Source organism: Labeo rohita, chromosome 3 (assembly GCF_022985175.1).
Source record: "Labeo rohita strain BAU-BD-2019 chromosome 3, IGBB_LRoh.1.0, whole genome shotgun sequence".
NCBI classification, from domain to species: Eukaryota; Metazoa; Chordata; class Actinopteri; order Cypriniformes; family Cyprinidae; genus Labeo; species Labeo rohita.
Genome location: NC_066871.1, coordinates 37,792,008 through 37,811,281, shown reverse-complemented (window position 1 = coordinate 37,811,281; position 19,274 = coordinate 37,792,008). Strand labels below are relative to the sequence as shown.

Below are 19,274 nucleotides of genomic sequence, written 5' to 3'. Positions count from 1 at the left end.
TGGGAAAATTATATATTAATGTGTAGATACCACATTAGTAACTGTTGCTGATTATCATCAAGCTGCAAAGGTCAAGATCTACTAATTAACCTGTAACATTCAATTGACAAATGCTGTATTTTCTAACTGATGTTCGTAAGAATTGGTCTGCAACAAACATCTGATAATCTATGATTTAGTAGTGCCAAACAAATAACAGAAACAAATAAGTGACTTCCAATTTTTTGTGGTAAACTCTAAATATTTCTACAAAATTCTCTGTTGACTTCCATTCCAAGATAGCAGTGCTGTTGACTTAAAGCAAATACAGTAGACATATACTGTATCTATGTATTATATGTCACCCTGGACCACAAAACCAGTCTTAAGTAGCACATGTATATTTGTAGCAATAGCCAAAAATACACTGTATGTGTCAAAATGATCAATTTTTCTTTTATGCCAAAAATCATTATGATTTTAGGTAAAGATCATGTTCCATGAAGATATTTTGTAAATTTCCTACCGTAAATATATCAAAACTTGCTTTTTGATTAGTAATATGCATTGCTAAGAACTTAATTTGGACAACTTTAAAGGTGATTTTCTCAATATTTAGATTTTTTTGCACCCTCTCATTCCAGATTTTCAAATTGTTGTATCCCGGCCAAATACTGTCCTAGCAAACCATACATCAATGGAAAGCTTATTTATTCAGCTTTCAGATTATGTATAAATCACAATTTTAAAAAATTGACCCTTATGCCTGATTTTGTGGTCCAGGGTCACATATGTCTTATTTGAATCAATTGCGAATGAGTAGTTGAGTCTCCATGTGTAATTTGTTAAGTGTGTGAGCGACCAAGTTGCTCAGTAACTCAACAGGGTTTAGAACAAGCCTAATCATGACCGGCCTGTCTAAGAGGTCATCCATCTGTCACATTATACAATTGATGGAGATGGGTTGAAGTGTGGGACTTGAATTGCAACCTAAAACATCAAAAATACATTCTGTCTGAATTCTACACCAACCTTCTCTTGGGCCAGCTCTCTTTCAGCCTTGTGGGTTCTTTCCAGGTCCTGCCGCACGTGATCCATCTCGGCCCGCAGACGGTCCACAGCTGCTTGCTGATCCTGAGTGGCCCGCTGTCGCTCTTCCTCCCGCAGCACACCCAACTCCGTCAGCTGCTGTTTCCTCTGACTGTGGGCTGCCAATAGCTCCTTCCTCAGAGAATGCACCTGGGCCTCCAGATCAGAGATGGTCTGGTGAGAAACACAAACAACGAAATTTGTAAATCCGTTAAGATGAACACATAGATGGAACAGATGATGTGTTTATGGAATACTGAATTTGGAAATTGAACGCAAAGTGAAAAAAGACAGAAGAGTCCGGATAGAGAGAAAGAGGATAAGTGAAACAAGCCAAGCAGGATGAGTGGAGCATTTGTGCCCATTCTAGCCAGGAAGAGGAAAACAGACACTACAGCCTCTGATCTCTGAGCCACAAGAGTTCAACATCAAAGCTCGGCATTCCACAAAGGTCAGCGGTTTGATTTAATGAGCAAAATTAGCGCAAATCAAAGGTCAGTTACCCATGGGGACAAGGTACCGCTGCCATTTCTCATTTCAGGAAGATGAAAAACCTCATTGAGACCACTTACCAATGAGCTTTCGCATTAACGTGAAAGAGAGTAGATGGATAATGAAAAAAGAGAGGCATTACCACCGGAATTAGCCCTTGATAGACCTGTCAGGGACCTTGTTCAGAGAGTCAAGAACCGTCTGACACAGTGACCGATGGTTGAAACTTGAGTACGTAAAGACAGTGTTATGGAGAATAGGTAGTGTTACTAGCATCACTGCTAGTAGTAAAAGGGCCAAACGTATGGGTCTAAGCCACCTGACGCTTAACATGCTGCATTCACACTGTTCTTCTGTAAATGGATATATTCAGTCGCACTTTATTTTAAAGGAGAACTCCACTTCCAGAACAACAATTTACAAATAATTTACTCACCCCCTTGTCATCCAAGATGTTCATGTCTTTCTGTCTTCAGTTGTAAAGAAATTATGATTTTTGAGGAAAGCATTTCAGGATTTTTATCCATATAATGGACTTCATTGGTGCCCTGATTTTGAACTTCCAAAATGTAGTTAAAATGTTTTGAAGGGCTCTAAATGATCCCAGACGAGGAAGAAGGGTCTTATTTAGCGAAACGATCTGTCATTTTTTTTTTAAATAAAAAATTTGCATACTTTAAGCACAAAAGCTCGTGTAGCTCTAGCTCTGGGATGTGCGTCCAAGACGCTACGTACTATTAAATCACGTCGAAAGATCACGCAGAACGGAGGCGGAACTACAGACCCAGTGTTTACAAAGCGAATGCACAAAGACTAAGGAAGTGCAAGTAAGTCAAACGCTGTTTACAAACAAAAGCATCGTAGCATCGTGGACGTGCATCCCAGAGCTAGCGCTACATGAGCTTTTGTGCTTAAAAAGTATACAAATTTTTATTTTTCAAAAAAAATGATTGATCGTTTCGCTAGATAAGACCCTTCTTCCTCGGCTGGGATCGTTTAGAGCCCTCTGAAGCTGCATTTAAACTGTATTTTGGAAGTTCAAATTCAGGGCACCAATGAAGTCCATTATATGGAGAAAAATCCTGAAATGCTTTCCTCAAAAATCATAATTTTTTTTACGACTGAAGACAGAAAGACATGAACATCTCAGATGACAAGGGGGTGAGTAAATTATTTGTAAATTGTTGTTCTGGAAGTGGAGTTCTCCTTTAAGGTCCAACTTACACTATTAACTATTAATATTCCATTATTAATGTTAACAGGTTCTTAAAATAAAGTGTGACCTATATTTCCAAATAATTCTGAATAATCTAAAGTAAGCAAGCAGGAAATAATGACTCAACTGTATCCACTGGGATTTGATAAAATTGTGAAAAGTAGTCTATGATTTTATTGGTTAATTGTTTAATGTGATTTTATTGGAGATTTTCCCCCACCCCTGTTACACTGGTTACATGAAACAGAACAGAAAAGTCATTATAATTATGATGAATGTTGAAAGATTATGAAAACTAGGATTTCTCTCTTAATAACGAGAACTGACAAGGAACATTCTCTGAAGTACAGAGAATCCAACTCTCAAAATCTGTTTAAACATCACTTGACACTTTAAATCTACAGAAATATGGTGTACATCAGCAATTAACAGCACAAGTGAGGCTAACAGCCATATACACACCAGCAGATCCTGTCTGTAATAATGATATCAATTAATCTGCACTCCCAAAGTGTTTAACCCTCATGCAGACGGTGGCTGTGGTAGAGTCTGGCATGTTGGCAGTCCCTCGTCTGCTCCTCGCGCTCCCAAACATCCCTGGGAGGAGACTGCTAAGTGCATCACGTGGCACGTCTGTCGGAAAAGCATCTGAAGTTGTTTTGCGGCCACTTGGGGAATAGCAGCAAACTTCAAAGCTGTGTCGCACAAACACCCAGATGCCAAGACTGTGCGCGGGTCCAATACGGCCAGAGCGGCGCAGCACCAGCCCACATGCTGCTGCAATGGCACAAAGCTATTAGATCTCGGCTCGGAGGAGCCTTTAATCTATAATTCCCTCTTAAACTGGACTCTGGGAAGAATTTTCTGATGCATCTTTGATGGGCTTGGACGTGCTTTTATGAAAAGAAGCTGAGAAACTAGCACAGAAAATGAAAGGCAATAACCACTGAGAATGTCGCATCATGTGTGATGTAACTTCAACAGTTTAACAAAAGAATTTAATTAAAACGAAGTGAGAGAGAGGAATGTAGGACGGACTGTGATATATTCTGTTTTTTATGCACGTATTCATTAGGAATCCAAAACAAACAAAATACAAAAATGAAAATAAGCATACACTGGCCAAAACACACAAAAACTGTGCTTGCGGGGCTTGCTGTGAACTCCTCGGCAAATAGGCTCAAACAGATCTAAATCATTGTAAGGGGCTACACAAATTCATCTACAGCACTTCCTCACAATGGCACAGTGCTTCTTGTCAGTGCTGCTCCACTTCACTTTTCTTTATTGACATCTATGGTTCCATGAAGAACCTTTAACATCCATGGAATCTTTACATTGCACAAAAGTTTCTTTATAGTGGAAAAAGGTTCTTTAGATGTTCTTCACACTAAGAAAAAATGGTTCTTTTCACTGAAAGGTTTGTTGGAGAACCAAAACTAGTTCTTCTATGGGATTGATGTGAAAACCCCATTTAAAACCAATGCCAGCGCGACTTCAGTGCAAGATGGTTTTACAGTTTAGTACAGTTTATGCAAATGAGCAGCTACAATGTGGTGAATACTAATGGGAGTACAGACAATAAAGATCTTGTGATCCATTGGATACAACTGGATATGAAGTGTTCAGATGCAAAACCAGCTAAAAGCCATCTCGGTCAAAAATGAGATAATGATACTGAGTGAATGCACTCGAAACATATTATACATCCATCAAATACTTTTACTTCAAACTCGCTAAATTCCAGCCTCAGCCCAATCAGAAGTACCAGTACTTACATAGAAACCTATAAAAGTGGCCAGAAAGAAATGCAAATTTTAAAGATATATGTCAGATGGATTTAGAGGCTTTTGCATCTGAACTCTTCATATAGCAGTCCAGTAGAAATGGCTTCTTAAAACCAACCAATTCACTTGGTGAATTAATCTATCTGGTGGCAAAAAATTACAGTTTTCAAGTGGCAGTCTATGGAAACCTTGGAATAAAAGAATAAAAAGGTAAATTTGCTTTTAGATTTTAAAATTCTGACTTAATTCTCGCAATTTCGACATCATATCTCACAATACTGATAAGAAAAATCAACTCGTCATTCTCTTCTTTGAGTTTATATTTCACACTTCTGACTTTTTTTTCCTCTCTAAATGGACAAACTCGAGTTATAAAGCCTGAAATACGAGATATAAACTTGCATTTGTGAGAAAAAAAATCTGAATTGTGAGATATAATAGGTAAATGTAGAATGTTATGGTTTTAAATAGTATTTCATGCTGTAACTGTAGGGCTAATATAATATGTTTCCTATAAACTGCATATGTGAATATTATGTAGACCTATTGTTTAAATCAAATGTATGCTTTAAAAAAAAAGTAATCATCGCAGGTTTCATCCATCAGTCTGTCTGTTTAAACGTCTTTAGCTTCAAATGGAGTTTTTGACAACAGTATTCTACAAAAATTATTTGCATTTTGATTCTGACATCCAAAGGCACAACAATATATTTTATGTCTTATTCCGTGGATTTTTCCTGTTTCACTCCATTTGTTACCAGTGTTTTTTCTGCCACCACAATGTGCACGCAGCTGCAAGTGATTTAACTGTGACGTCTACTCCAAATTGGTCTATATATTACGAGGATTGAAAAGCAGTGGTCATTAACAGAATTCTATGTACAGATTGGGATTAAACATTTGTAAAGTGAAAAATTGGTGTATCTTCAGTGTGTAAAGCTGAGGTCAATAATCATCTAGTCTTGCGTAGCCAGACCTTCAGACTGAAGGTCTGGGAACCTCGGCTGTTTAAATGGCCAAGGCCCGCCCAAGAGGCCATATGACTGACAGGTAAAGCAACCAATCACATTTTTGTGCCACATCATGTTTAGGGGCGTGGAAATGTTGCCAAAATAACAGACCGGTGTGTAAAACTCTCGGACATATTTTATCCAGCATTTAGTTGATCCTGATATGCGCTCAGCGTCACAGTTGTTACACGACGACTTTCTTCTTTCGTGAGGGGGTTTGTCGCCATGGCATTTTTGTTTCCAGGCAGAACACTGAAGAACGCGACCACATGACTCCCGGAAATCCTGTATAATTCAACCAATCCAATGACGACCTGAAGTATTTCCAGCTAAGTGTTCCGTATGCATCAGACTTTCAGCCAGCGGTCCGTGGGCGTGATGTCTGAGGTTGAGACTAGGCATCATCTAACCAGGTTTTGTAAAACATTAGCTAGTGAGCTATCCTGACAGCATTGCTCAAACAGGACAGGCACGGACAAGACAGAGTATGGCGGGCCGTGTTCTCTTATGGTGATTTCAGAGGTATTATATGGGTGGCATGCTCCTCAATTTGCATTTTCAAGGACCACAGCACCATTCTGGATGAAAGAATGACGGTGCGATCCAAATCTTCGGCTGAAATGCATTTGCATGTCTTTAAGAGTTCAACGTCAAGCCTAGTGAAAAGCGTCTGTGCGTGCTCTGCTTCAGTGATGTCTGGCCAGAGATTAAACCCTTTTCATCATCGAGGGCCCATCTGGTGGTGAGAGCCAGTCTGCTGGAGCCCATCTTCCGTGACCCATCACAGCTGGATGGACCGGCTCATGATGGTGCTGTTTTGTGTTTTCCAGAGTTGAAAAGAGCAGCTGAAATCAAGACAATGTCATTAGATGACTGCTTAAAAACAGCCGTGGTTTGGCAAACAGTCCTTTGTGTCAACCATATGCCCTGAAATGTGGAAAAAAAAAAAAAAAAAAAAAAAAAAAAGAATCTGAACGATGATTTTTGGATATGCAGCATGGCTGAGTTGGATTAGCTTCCACTCTCGTTCTAGAGAGACAATTGAAACAATGATGTAATGTACCTTACCAGTCACAAGTCTGGACAACTCATTCTTCCACATTTCAGAATAATAGTAAAGTCATCACAACTATGGAATAGCACAAATGGAAAACTACAAAACAAAATCTTTTAATAACTGTGCTCTATTTGAGCTTCTGCAAAGCAGCCACCCTTTGCCTAGATTACAGCTCTAAGATTACTTGGGCGGCATGACAACTCGAACGGCTGAATCCAAACCCCCTGCTGGCGCAAGAGACAACGTGACCGCCGTCAACAAGCCTGTTGTTTTTGGCACATCAGAAAGCAGGCCTGATCTCCTATGCCATGTCCGCCTTCATTTTCTGTGTTCTAATCTCTTACTGGGGAATCAAGTTCTTTGAAAGTTTGACAGCATCATTAATTTGCCGATCAGAGCGGTATGATGCTATACTCCACAGATTTCAGATGTTCTCCCATGCTGTTTGAACTCCATGTTACATTACTGAAAAAAACATGGAATTTGTCAAGAATGAAATCGCAAGGAAACGTAATAGTGGATTTGAATGGCAGAATGAAACATCTGCTGTTCTTACATTGTGTCTAAATGAAAATAAATGACTCTTTGTTTTGAAAGTGTCTGAGATATTAACATCTGTCTGGAGATCAAATCAAATGAAATATGCAGTAATTCTCATTCAGCAAAAAAACAAAACAAAACAAAAAAATATATATCTACAGCTATTGCATATATAATAATTATATGTGTGTGTGTGTGTGTTTCAGTTTTTAGCTTTAAATAAATTTGTTTAGCTTGACATTTATAATAAATGCTGTTTGTAATTAATGTCAATACGGTTTATGTTTGTTTTATATTCATATTCTTCTTTCCTATTCTGTTCTGAATATCATTAAATTTACAGAATTTGTTTTGGAGTAAGGGGAACTAAAATACATGTTTATAGTATTTATAAGTTTTATTACAGTAGTTTGTAAAAAATGTCTACATCATGCCATATTTCATCCATATTTATTTAATAAAGGTTTCCACTCTACATACTCGTAGAGTATGACACTTGCTGCTATTGAGCATGATTTGGAGGTATGGCTAGGTTTAAGGGGTAGAGGTAGGGCCAACAGTGTAATTATAACCCTAACTTCAGAAGTTAATTGTAATTACAGATGCAATTACAGAAGGGTATTTTTAAATGTAAGTACAATGTAAAAACGTGTATCAACTGACTAATTGAAATGTAAGTACATAGTAGTTAAGGACACTTAAAATAATATAAAGTTTTACAGATACAGCAATCTACAGTGACATGTCTAGATGCCATTTCTGGTGACTATCAGTGGAAATGAAGTCAGCGGGGCTAACGTGATCAAAGCTCAGATACTGAGATACTGAGAGATATTGAAATAACAGACTCTATAAGATGAAAGACGGTTTGGTGAAAGTTTCTGTTGGTGATTTCACCACACGTTTCTGTGTATTGATAATAGTTCATGTTCATTATATCAGGATATCAATACTTGTTCAAATAGAATGAAATACTACTTAACTCTCAGCTTTAAATCATCCAGCAGTAGCAACACTCACTAGAGATCAACAGTACAGCGACCTGGCGACCTCCAGTGAAAAAATTGCTCAGTGTAAACAAGGCTTAATGCGTGCAAGCTGATAAAAGTGAAAACAAATGTAAGTGTAGATTCTGACCACTGTTTTTTTCTGTATAATAATGATAGTTATGAAGAGCACAAGCACCCGACTGTTGTAAACGTGTGGAGTGGGCACTAAAGCGCATGTGGTCTCTGGAGTCTGCTGTGTATTGGTTTACTGTGCTGGCTGCAGGCAACTATATTTACTGAGAACCATCCTGATGTTCTGGTCTTTTCATCCTCAAACAGACTAAAGAAAACAGAAACCCGGAGGGCGGCAGAGTCCAAGGAAACTAATACACAGACTCCAGCCTAGAGACGAGGGGATTTGAACTCCCTCATCATCTTGCTTCAGATCGATACAGCCCTCCACAGCCATGCATGAGAGTAGGGGAAACGGCGGGGATAAATCTAACGGACCACTGAATGGAAATTGAATTTAGAACTTGTAGACAAACATGAAGTCTCCAATGATGGTTGTAAAACCAGATGTGCTGTGATTCCCTGCAACTAACAGGAAAACACACGCTGACTCCACGCAACGCGGGTTAGAATAGGGCATGACAAACCAACGGTACTGAGCAAAAACAAGTCACCGCGACCTGGAACAAAAGCTCCCTATGCTGTGAGAAAAGCACGAGTCATTTGCTCATCTCGCACGCTCATGATGTCCTGACCACATCAAGACATGAGTCTGAATCTCTCATCTTCATTGTGTGTGAAGGGTGTCCATTCATACTGCCAGCTTTCCACAGCATGGATTCCAGGAAGAGACGGTGTTACCCGTCACTGGATCAGCCTGTACTATCTGCTGGTGATGTGTGCACATATAGGGAATGTGAACTGACTTGACAAACATCTCACCAAAAGATTTAAAATCACGCACATAGGACTGGCAAGGAAGAAGTAAAAACTATAATTCTACATACAACTTTTAATTTCGTTTTTACTAAATGGATACAATGCAGTATTCAACCACAGCCACACTGGCACAACCACTGGAGTTAGTTTGGGGCAGACTATTTTTTGTTGACCGTATGGGGTGAGTGGTCAGAGACCTACTTGACAACAGTCATTATTTATGCACTTCCATTTGCTCACACTTTACTTTTGAATCAAAATTCACTGAATGTTTTAATGATTAAATCACTCATTAGTCATGTGTTATACAAGGCAATCAGAATAATAGGCACATACTCTTTTTTCATGGAATATTTACCATATTAATTTTTCACAGGTGAACTCTGAATTACGTATTGCACTGTGTTCTAAGATTAAAGGAACTCTTGTTAAACTTAAGGTATATTGTCCTGGCAGAAAATTACCTGCACGTTTTCATTTATTTTTTATTTATTTATTTTTTACAGTGTATACTTAGAATACTTAGTTATACACCAAAACAGAAAAAAACAGCACAGGAAACTTAGCATCATTTTTGATCTTGATGTTTTGATCTTGTTTCCTGCCATTCATTTCAGTGGTCAGCACTAAATGGAAGTCAAAAAATGTCCTGTGGTCTGATCACTCAAACCACATTTAGAGATAGTCAGAAATGCATGTAATACTTTTGTGTTTTTCTGTGACCAGATTACCTGTGACAAGTGACACTAGTTTAAGTCATGTCCCAATCTTCCCTCCCAAAACAACCTGTATCTCTACACTATATCCATAACTACAGTAAAGATGTGAAAGCTCAAACATAAAAGGAAAAGTGTGCATTATCCATTTACTAGGCTGTCATCAGGTTGTGGAAGACTCCTATTAAATGGCCAAACAAATGCAGCATGTTGCCTATAGTAAACAGAACGCCATTGTGCGTTGGTGTAGACGCTAAAATAGTTACAGTCACTGTATAAATATTGTTAAAGTTACTGTTCTTGGTGTCAATGTTCCTTAAGATGGGAACATATATATAAATTTCTATTTAAATCTCCCAGCAAGCCTCAGTCATACAACAAGGTCACTGTCTGCTGACACTGCGATTGTTGTTTTGGATCAAATGCCAATCAATCTTCTACCATTTTTACAGAGTACAAATTTATCCATTACGTTTTTACACACTGCTCAGATCTTCTAAGACTGCTGAAAACTTCTCCTTTGGAGAGTGTTTTCACAAGTTACTGACGTTCCCCAGGTTCCTGTACAGTTGTGAAACGGAGATCATGATTTGTTTTGCATGTTTTCCAAGCCCATAATGTCAAGTAATAGCAACATTAGTGGCATGGACAAGGACTATGAACAACATCACTACGTCTGTTTCGAAGCTGCGCTGCAATGACACAGTTCAGTGTTTTGAGCGGCTCAATTCATAGTAAAAACGTTCCAGGTGCTCTGAGTTTGGATCACTTATAAAGCAGACCAACTCCACTTTATTTTCACACTTTTGTTTTGTGTGGATGTTACAGCATTTTACCAGCTGTTGTTGTGAAATACACAGAAGCTTCCGTTTTTTCTTGCAGGTGTTTTGTCAAGCTATGCTGCATGAAAGTGAAGAAATTAAGACATTACTGTACAGAATTTCCTCACTTCAAAATAAAGCTTTCAGTAGCTGTTATGACACCACATAAAAGCACAAATTCTACCCGAGTCTGTGCTGCAGAGTTGGCCCTTATTAGCAACGTTGTTGAGCTGATTACAACAGCTAAACAGAAGTGCGCCGCTTCCTATAGGACGTCTGCCACTCCAAAAAGGTATGGTTTGGGGACCATCCATTTCAAAACTTGGGTCTCTAAAGCTTGCAGTAAAAAGAAAAGAAAACAAAAAATGTTTGAGTGCTTTATGAATAGCAGTAGTTTTCATCAGTTCTTTACCTGTCAATTTTCTTTCAAATTTTTACTGGGATCTTATCCAGTCCATGAGATGAGTTTCACTCTTAGTGAGTTGGAGGGGGTTATTGGGAATGGAGATTTTTCTTGGGCCGTAGAGGGTTTGATGTACTTTTGGCCAAAACTGCATCAATGAATTGCAGAAGACATCAGCCAAACCACAAACCTCTTCCTTTAAGTGCCAACTAACTATTCGGTACATGATGGAGGACATTGAGACATGAATACTCAACAACACTGGGTTTCGTTTGATGACACTTACGTGGTGGTGAATATACATGATGATAATTTATTGAGTTAATTTATTGACAGCTTCAGTTTTAAGTTTTAACTAGTATTTAATTATATATTTTTTGTACAACATGATGTCTTTTGCATACACTTTTGAAAGTCTAAAAAAACTGATCACTGACACAAACCTACTAATAGCACAACTTTAAAACAGACGGAAACAAACAATACATTTGTTGAGTGAGAAAATAACTTCTACTCAAAAACACTAAATATAGACCACTTCATAAGTAGATCAACATTATCATACATTTTTGCCAATTTATCAATTGAGACTGGAATGTCTCATAGAGCGATACGTCCTCTGCGGCTTTAACATCTCTGAACTTGTGTCTCTTAATAAATATGGTTTAGCCATGCTGACAATTTACATTTAATCTTGGGGTTGACAAGTCCAATGAATCCACAGTTGGGGGCTAGGCTATCAAACGGCTTCCCACAGGGATCTCACGATAGCAGGCTGAAGAGGGAAGCCGCGGACAGGGCAATTGGCACAACAGGCACCAGAAACCCGCTGATGTCCAAAATGGAGGTTTTATGGCTAAAGAGCTCATTAATACCTTTTAAATGACATATGCCTGTTGCAGTAGTTTATGAGATATTAGAGAATAGCCCTTATTAGCAGATAAATGCTACCAACACCGCAGCGACAAAACCAGAACTCAGTGGTGGTGCACAGATACTACTAACCCCAATATAAACAACCCAAGAAAAAAAGAATGCACCCTACGGTTTACAATAAAAGGCCACAATGGCAATGGGCTGGGAAATTTACCTTCCTCATCCAGCATCCTGTGGTTTCAGACACTTTTTTCCAATAAATTTTTAAGGGAATCCCACAGTGGTAAGTCGCACATAAAAATAATGCGCCAATAAGTTTGCATTTTAGAATTCATCCCAATTAAATCCTTGTTTTTTTCCGCACTGTACACTAAAACATGACAACAATGTTGCGAAAAAGTATGCGAAATACTATGTTTTTTTTAAGTACCTTGAAAACGGTATTCTATGTAGTGAAACAGAGCAAGTATGATAATGAAATAACATATACAATGTGAAATAGCCATCAATTGTAACATTATCCTAATTAGCAAAACAAATAGTGACAGAAAGCGACGGAAAGGAAGAGACCCCCCACCTTAGCATCGCGCTTCCTCCACTCCTGGGTTTGCGTTTGCTGCTGGACCATGGCGGCCCTCGCCTGCTTGTCCAAACTATCGATTTCCCGCTGGTGGTCCTGGACCAGGCTGTCCTTCTCGGCATTGTGTGTCTGGAGTAGGTGCGTCCGCTCCTGTTCATGCTGCAGTTTCAGTTCCACAATCTGATTGGACAACAAGGAGTAAGACTTCATCAGCGGAACATCCCTGTCGTCATGACAACTTGTGCATGGCTCAGCGAAGAAAAAAGTTCACGTTTGCTTCACAACATAAGAAGCCTACGCAAGTTTTTGCATCACTATGATCTCACATGTTGTTGTCCTCCCACTTTTAAGCTAATTACGAGAAGCTAGCTGCTCTTTCAGCTCTCTTTAGAAAAAAAGTGCACTGTCAAGGCCAGTGGCATATATAAAATTATCACGACTATTGTAAATCAAACGGTGTATTAAAAACAAGGAAGCAAGAAATGAACACAAGAAAGAAACACATTATACATTTGCAGATTTTTACCTGTAATTCTACTTATTCCAACAGATTGCTCAAAAATAAAAAGGAAAATACTTTCATTTTATTTTGAATTTACTTGTCTGTCCACACAGTATACTGTCATGGTGGACGTACTGCAATTTTAACAACCACTTACTGTTACTTCTGAATCCTTATCCGAAGTGTTGCACTTTGGGAAAATTAAGAGCCTAAAAAAATCCCAATCCGCTCAGCATCCCCGCTAACTTCTTTTTTCAGAAAAAATGTGGTCAGCATTGAAAGCAAGAAGGAAAATGTTGAAAGAACACAAAAGCTAGCAGCGGCATTATCTCGCTGACTTGCACCTGCTGTGCGGTGAGCCGAGCCTGGCGATGAGAAGCAGCGCCAATGTTCCCAAGGTCTTTTCCCACTCTCCTCCGGACGGGAGATGGTGACCTTGGCCGGTCCGGCCCCCATCTCCCAGTTAGCCTACAGCGAGAGGCCTGGTTCCTGCAGTTTTCAAGCTAATCCCCCCACATTGTGTGGCTCGGCACCCTACCTGGCCTGCCAGCTAGAGGCTGCTGTGGTGCTATTGAGTGTAGGTGATGAATGGGATTTCAGCTCGATTCCCCCAGCCAATCAGGCACAAGGCCACAAAAGACGCTTCAAACAGCCCCATAGCATTTCCAATTTTAGTGGATTTTGAAGAAGCTCAAGTAAGATCTGGTAAGAAGATTCCTCATCCACAAGCTTTATTGATTTCGCCCTTCGACACTGTAGAAGAAGAGATATAGCAGACGTGAATGCAAGCAGACATCTCTAATAGGGCAAAACCAAACAGCCAACAGAAAGCGCCTCAACTAATTGATCAGGGACCGCCGAAGGACGCAACCCTCTGGTTTTAAAGGAATAGGACAGATTTCTTCATAACTCGCAATGCATTAATATGCTAACCTCGGGTAAAGAAGCTGATCCCTAAGATCTCTGTTGGTAGGTACACTACAATCCAACCATTTAATTTGCAATATATACACGTCATGACAGATGAATAGACCGTGATCAGTGATTACCTCAGTTTAAAGCCCAGCGTACAGCTCGCTGTGATGGGTTAAACCCATCCCACAGCACTTGTCGGACAAGCGACAAAGCAAGGCTTTGGTTTTGACAATTCTGAGTTAATTTTTTTCGACGCAGGGTGAAAATCCACGACAAATATATGCCGATATGACAGTGGGAAAGCGAAGGGTGGGGGAGAGATTGAAAACATTGAAACGTCACAGAAAGGGCTGCTGGGTGCCGGGCTCTTAAAGCGCCAGCACTGAATGGCTGCTGTCACTGGGCAGATGTGATTAGCGCCCCCTCCTAGAGCGCCAGCGTTGAGGTCATGGGGCGGTGGGCGACTGAAGGAGGCTCCCCGGGGAAAGAGTGCGGTATCGGCCAGGAGGAAAGCTTGGCGGCACTCAGTAGGGGTTCTGTTTGAAGAAAGAAGAGTGGCGGAAAATATATTCTATTATTCAGAGTACAGATACTCCGAAAAGGATCATTCCGTCGGTTTGTTTGAGAGGGAAAAACTGAACAAAAGAAAGAAAGATTATAAGATGGCCAAATAGGCTGATGTTGATTGATAGAACAGATTGCTATCCTCAAACGCAGCCTTCACAGTTGTGAGTGGGATGTTGCTAATGTCATATACTGCGTAACTTCCTACTCATTGTGACCTCAGACATCAGCTCAGTGTCGGCACTCCAACCCGGCATGACGTCAAATGGTGAGGAGGTCAAAGAGAAACAACACTTCTATAGAAATGGACTCTTTTAAAGTCCCATTGATAGGAATCCTGGGGAATGTTTCTTTGTGTCCACATGAATAGCTAAAATGACCCTCAGACCACAGTACACTCATTAAACTAGCAATAAACATCTCAGCTCGGTAACTCATCGGGGGCTCAGTCAACTAATGCTTTACGAACTTTAAAAACCTTTAAAAAGTTGCTCTCAGAAGAACAGATGCTAATAGATGGTTCACAGTGATTCCTAAACTCTTGACAAATCAGTAAAATGTATTACTGTAGTATTGTAACGTTACAGTATTGTATAGTCAATACATGAGTCCACAGCACAGGCGTGAATATCATAAACTCGTGTCTATTTCAGGCCATATTTAACCCTGAAAATAATATGAAACATAGTTTCAGACATACAATAATTTGCATTGTGACATTTTTAAGGCAACTGTGAAGCAAAATGATGTAAAAGTACTTCATTTAAATAATAGATCATTTTTTGCATTAATAAGAAACGTCCATAAAAATAGGACCCAATGTACTGTACACAATTGGATTGTGTTGTGTTTTTAGGTTTAACAACATGTCTGTACAATGTCCTGGACAGACACACACACACACACACAAAAACTATCAGGACCTTTTCCATTTCTTTTTTTATTACAGTGGAGAATACACTTAATTATCATGCAAAATGTTATAATGTAAAATAATCATATATACTTTTTGATAGACATTTTCTTTTATGTATTTCTTTGATTTTGTGGTGATATATGACCTGGACATTTCTTCAAGACTTACTCATTAAGCCTACTATTATTGACAGTACTGTGACATGCCATGACTGGTCTGGTCAAGCTTTTAATTTCTTAACAAATCAGTTTAGACACTCAACATATTTGAGGGCTTGTTACCTTGGCAACCGTATCTGCCACACTTTCATTAAAATTGCTATTATTTTCTCTAGTCATACAATCACAGCAATTATAACTGACACAACACGTGTGTTAAGAAGAGGGGAGAGACAGTTGGTAAATTGCTAAATGTCTGACCATTATTATTATTATTATTATTATTATTATTACTTGCAATATTTCATGCATTTAGCTTTAATGATAATAATAATAACATTTTCCCCCATCATTTACTGACGTGAGCCAGTTTATGGGACTGACGTATATGAACAGTCTAAATAACTACAAATAGATAGGTCTGAATAGCAGTCTGGCTCATCTGCTTGTTTGGTGGTCACCCTCTAGTGCCACCATCAGCTGAAAGTTTTTTCTGCTTTCTCTAACTTCTGAACCTTTTTGCTCCAGAAAAAAATATTTTCCAATTTTCATATGGTCTTAGACCAAGCCTCACAAAAATCTGCCTTTGTGTTTCAGTTACACAATAAACACAGCACTTATTTATCATCCAGCCTGCTGATCATAATAATGCTAGTTTATATATTTACTGGTTTTGATAACCACTACAATTATTTTCCCTTGGTCAAATGAACAAAATTCAACACACTGTTTGACATGAAATTAAAGACTAAACATATCTATATTCTAAAAAGGCTACATGTTCCTGGTGTTACTGTGAATGATTAATCAGTTCACATCGACAATCTGACCATGCGGGTGAGAACAATAGAAACAAGTTTCAATCACATTCTTACTAACCACCTGTCTGCCGCTAGCTGTGAGCACCACAGGAAACTAGCATAGCAAACACTAGACAAGGAGGTGAATTTTTGCCTGTTTCCCTCCCACAACCCTGTTCCCCATCCTCGAGCTAACCTAGCTGCATAGCCACTAGCCTGAATTTTTGCCCTTTGATGAAGGAGGAATATTGTAGAGTTGTTTGAGGGTTCCAAAACCCTCAAACATTTGAAGCAACACTAAATGAAGTTTCACTTACTGACGACGGTGTACTGGTTCATATAAACACACATATTTGAATATTATTTTGTGCTAATTAAGTGAAAAGTATGGAAAACATGCCATGAATATATTAAATTATATTTTTATTAAACTTGACTTAAATATAATATTTTTTATTTATTTTACAACAGTGGTTGTTTGTTTGTCTTTGTAATCTTTTATCAAAATACAATAAGTTGCTCTGTTTTAATTCTCAACCACCCTCCAGCCATGTGGCTCCATTCTGATATTTCATCATCCTACTTTTCTAGTTGATTATCTAGTTTTATGTGGATACATGTCACATTACAAGCAAAATTGATTTCAGACTGGTTTCCACACTGGCTACCAATCTAAATCATATGTTTTATGAACACAGTAAGCTGCATAACTGCAAAGTGCGTAACAGGGATTACAGAACTATGTTACAGCAAGCTGCCATTATTAAACTTCATTGTTAAATTCGATTAGCTAGAACAGGCCTTACAAATAAGTGACTTGGAGTCAAAGTGGGACTGGATTCCACAGGCAGATTGTTTTTTTCAGTTTTAGGTTGTTTCTTAAAGGGGTCATCGGATGCCCATTTTCCACAAGTTGATATGATTCTTTAGGGTCTCAATGAAAAGTCTCTAATATACTTTGATTAAAAATTCTCAATGGTTTTGTAAAACAACACCCTTTTTACCTTGTCACAATGAGCTCAGCAAAAATCATCTCATTCTAAGGGGTTGTTCCTTTAAATGCAGATGAGCTCTGCTCACTCCGCCCCTCTCTTCTCTCTGTGGAATGACGATCTTGTTTACTTTAGCCACATTTAGCCGCTAAACTTCCTAACTACCACGTTATAAGGAAAGACGATCGCAAATATTCATAAAAACTGCTTATACACACTTTTGCTGTAAGTGAAGTGGGATCATGAATATCGTGGGAGCGGCCTCTGTCGGTGTGATGGCACACTGACAGGCATCTGAGAATGGCTCGATTTGAAAAAGGGGATATTATTTTTACAGATTAATTAAAAACCACTGCATGGATTTTTATCATTATAGGGTAGATTTGTACATACACTGCCAATACACAATAATGTTCAAACAACATGAAAAAGTAAACTTAGTATCCGATGACCCCTTTAATGCAGTTTCTTATAGTATGCCATGTCACACTGTTGCCATACTCACCCACTGCTGAGCACACCAACCAAACCAGAAGATGGATTTATTTGTCTTGGTTTTAAATAACATGAGAAAGAGCAAAGAGCACCCACAATGCATTATGTGGGCAAGTTCAAATGAGCTGCTGCAAGAACAAGATCAATATTCATCTACTGTGGAAAATCAAGTTAGAAATATTAAGTGAGTGTTGTCTGTCATGATGCAGTTTATTTATTATAGACCCATCATAGATAAAATAGAGAACAACATTGTGAAGATGAATAATGGTCAGCTTGACAGTAGTTTGTTGATCTTAACTATTTTTCAAAAAGTGTGTATTTGGACTCTTTTACAAATACTGCTGTTTTGATATGATTCCTAGTTAAACTGGTAAACAGTGTTTCTGCCAAAATTTCATAATTGCTTTAATTACTCTTACCATATTGTTCCTAAGCCCACTATAAAACACTACATGTATACAGTATTTGAAAAGTGTAAGAAATTGTTATGGTAAAAAATAAAAATGTTATAATTATGTTATTAAAAAAACACTATAGTTAGCAGAGGTTATCATTTCTCGCAAAAGGTAAAGTGGCACGATCCATGATTCTATCACATTTCTTTTTTAAGACTATTTTGCAAGTTACTGCATAGTAAAAACTAGTAAAATGTTCTCAGGCTTACTGAAGACAAAGCAAATGACAATCAATGTAGGTATATCTATCTAACGGTAGCATTCAAGATCGATCACCAGTGTTGGGCAAGTTACTCTGGAAAAGCAATTAAATTACTGATTACTCAATTTAAAAGTAATCAATTTTTTTTTTAATTAATTTATTTTAGGGCTGTCAAACAATTAATTGCGAGTAATCGCATACAAAACAATGTTTTCTTTTTATTTATTATATAATTAAAAAAAAAACTTGCTACGTGTACTGCGTTAGGCTGAGACTTGTAATAGCACATGCATGTTATTGTTCTTTTGTTGATTTTGATTGCTTCCATTGCCATAAATGTAAATGTAATATACGTGTGTGTAATGATTTTGTATATATAAATACACACAAATTAATGTATATATTTAAGAGAAATATGCTATTTAAGCAAAACATATTTTTTTATATATAATATAAATTATACAAAAATTACAATAAATACATATACTTGTAAATATTTCTTAAATATATACATGAATGTGTTTGTATTTATATATAGATAATAATTACACACAGTACACACACACATATTAGGCATACTCAAACTTTTATTTTGTATGCGATTAATCGTGATTAATTTACACCTCTGATTGGCCGCTGCATTCCAGAAATCCACAGAAATCAAATTACGCTATTACTAAACAAATAATCAAATTACAACATTTTCTCAGCAATGCTTTGGATGTGAAATCTCAATTGAGTATGTCTTTTTGGCAGCATTGTATCT

At 38.1% G+C, this 19,274-nt stretch overlaps 1 protein-coding gene across 3 annotated transcripts in view; it reads right to left on the bottom strand.

Annotated features, from left to right (window-relative positions):
• Window positions 1–19,274, bottom strand: part of cep112 (centrosomal protein 112) — a 186,593-nt gene that overhangs the window by 89,007 nt on the left and 78,312 nt on the right. For all 3 annotated transcript variants that reach the window (XM_051106590.1, XM_051106591.1, XM_051106592.1), the window contains exons 20-21: window positions 12,504–12,686; window positions 1,012–1,242 (exon numbers count right to left, since the gene is read on the bottom strand). In XM_051106590.1, the coding sequence (XP_050962547.1) occupies window positions 1,012–1,242; window positions 12,504–12,686 (414 nt within the window). The remainder of the gene's footprint in view (window positions 1–1,011; window positions 1,243–12,503; window positions 12,687–19,274) is intronic.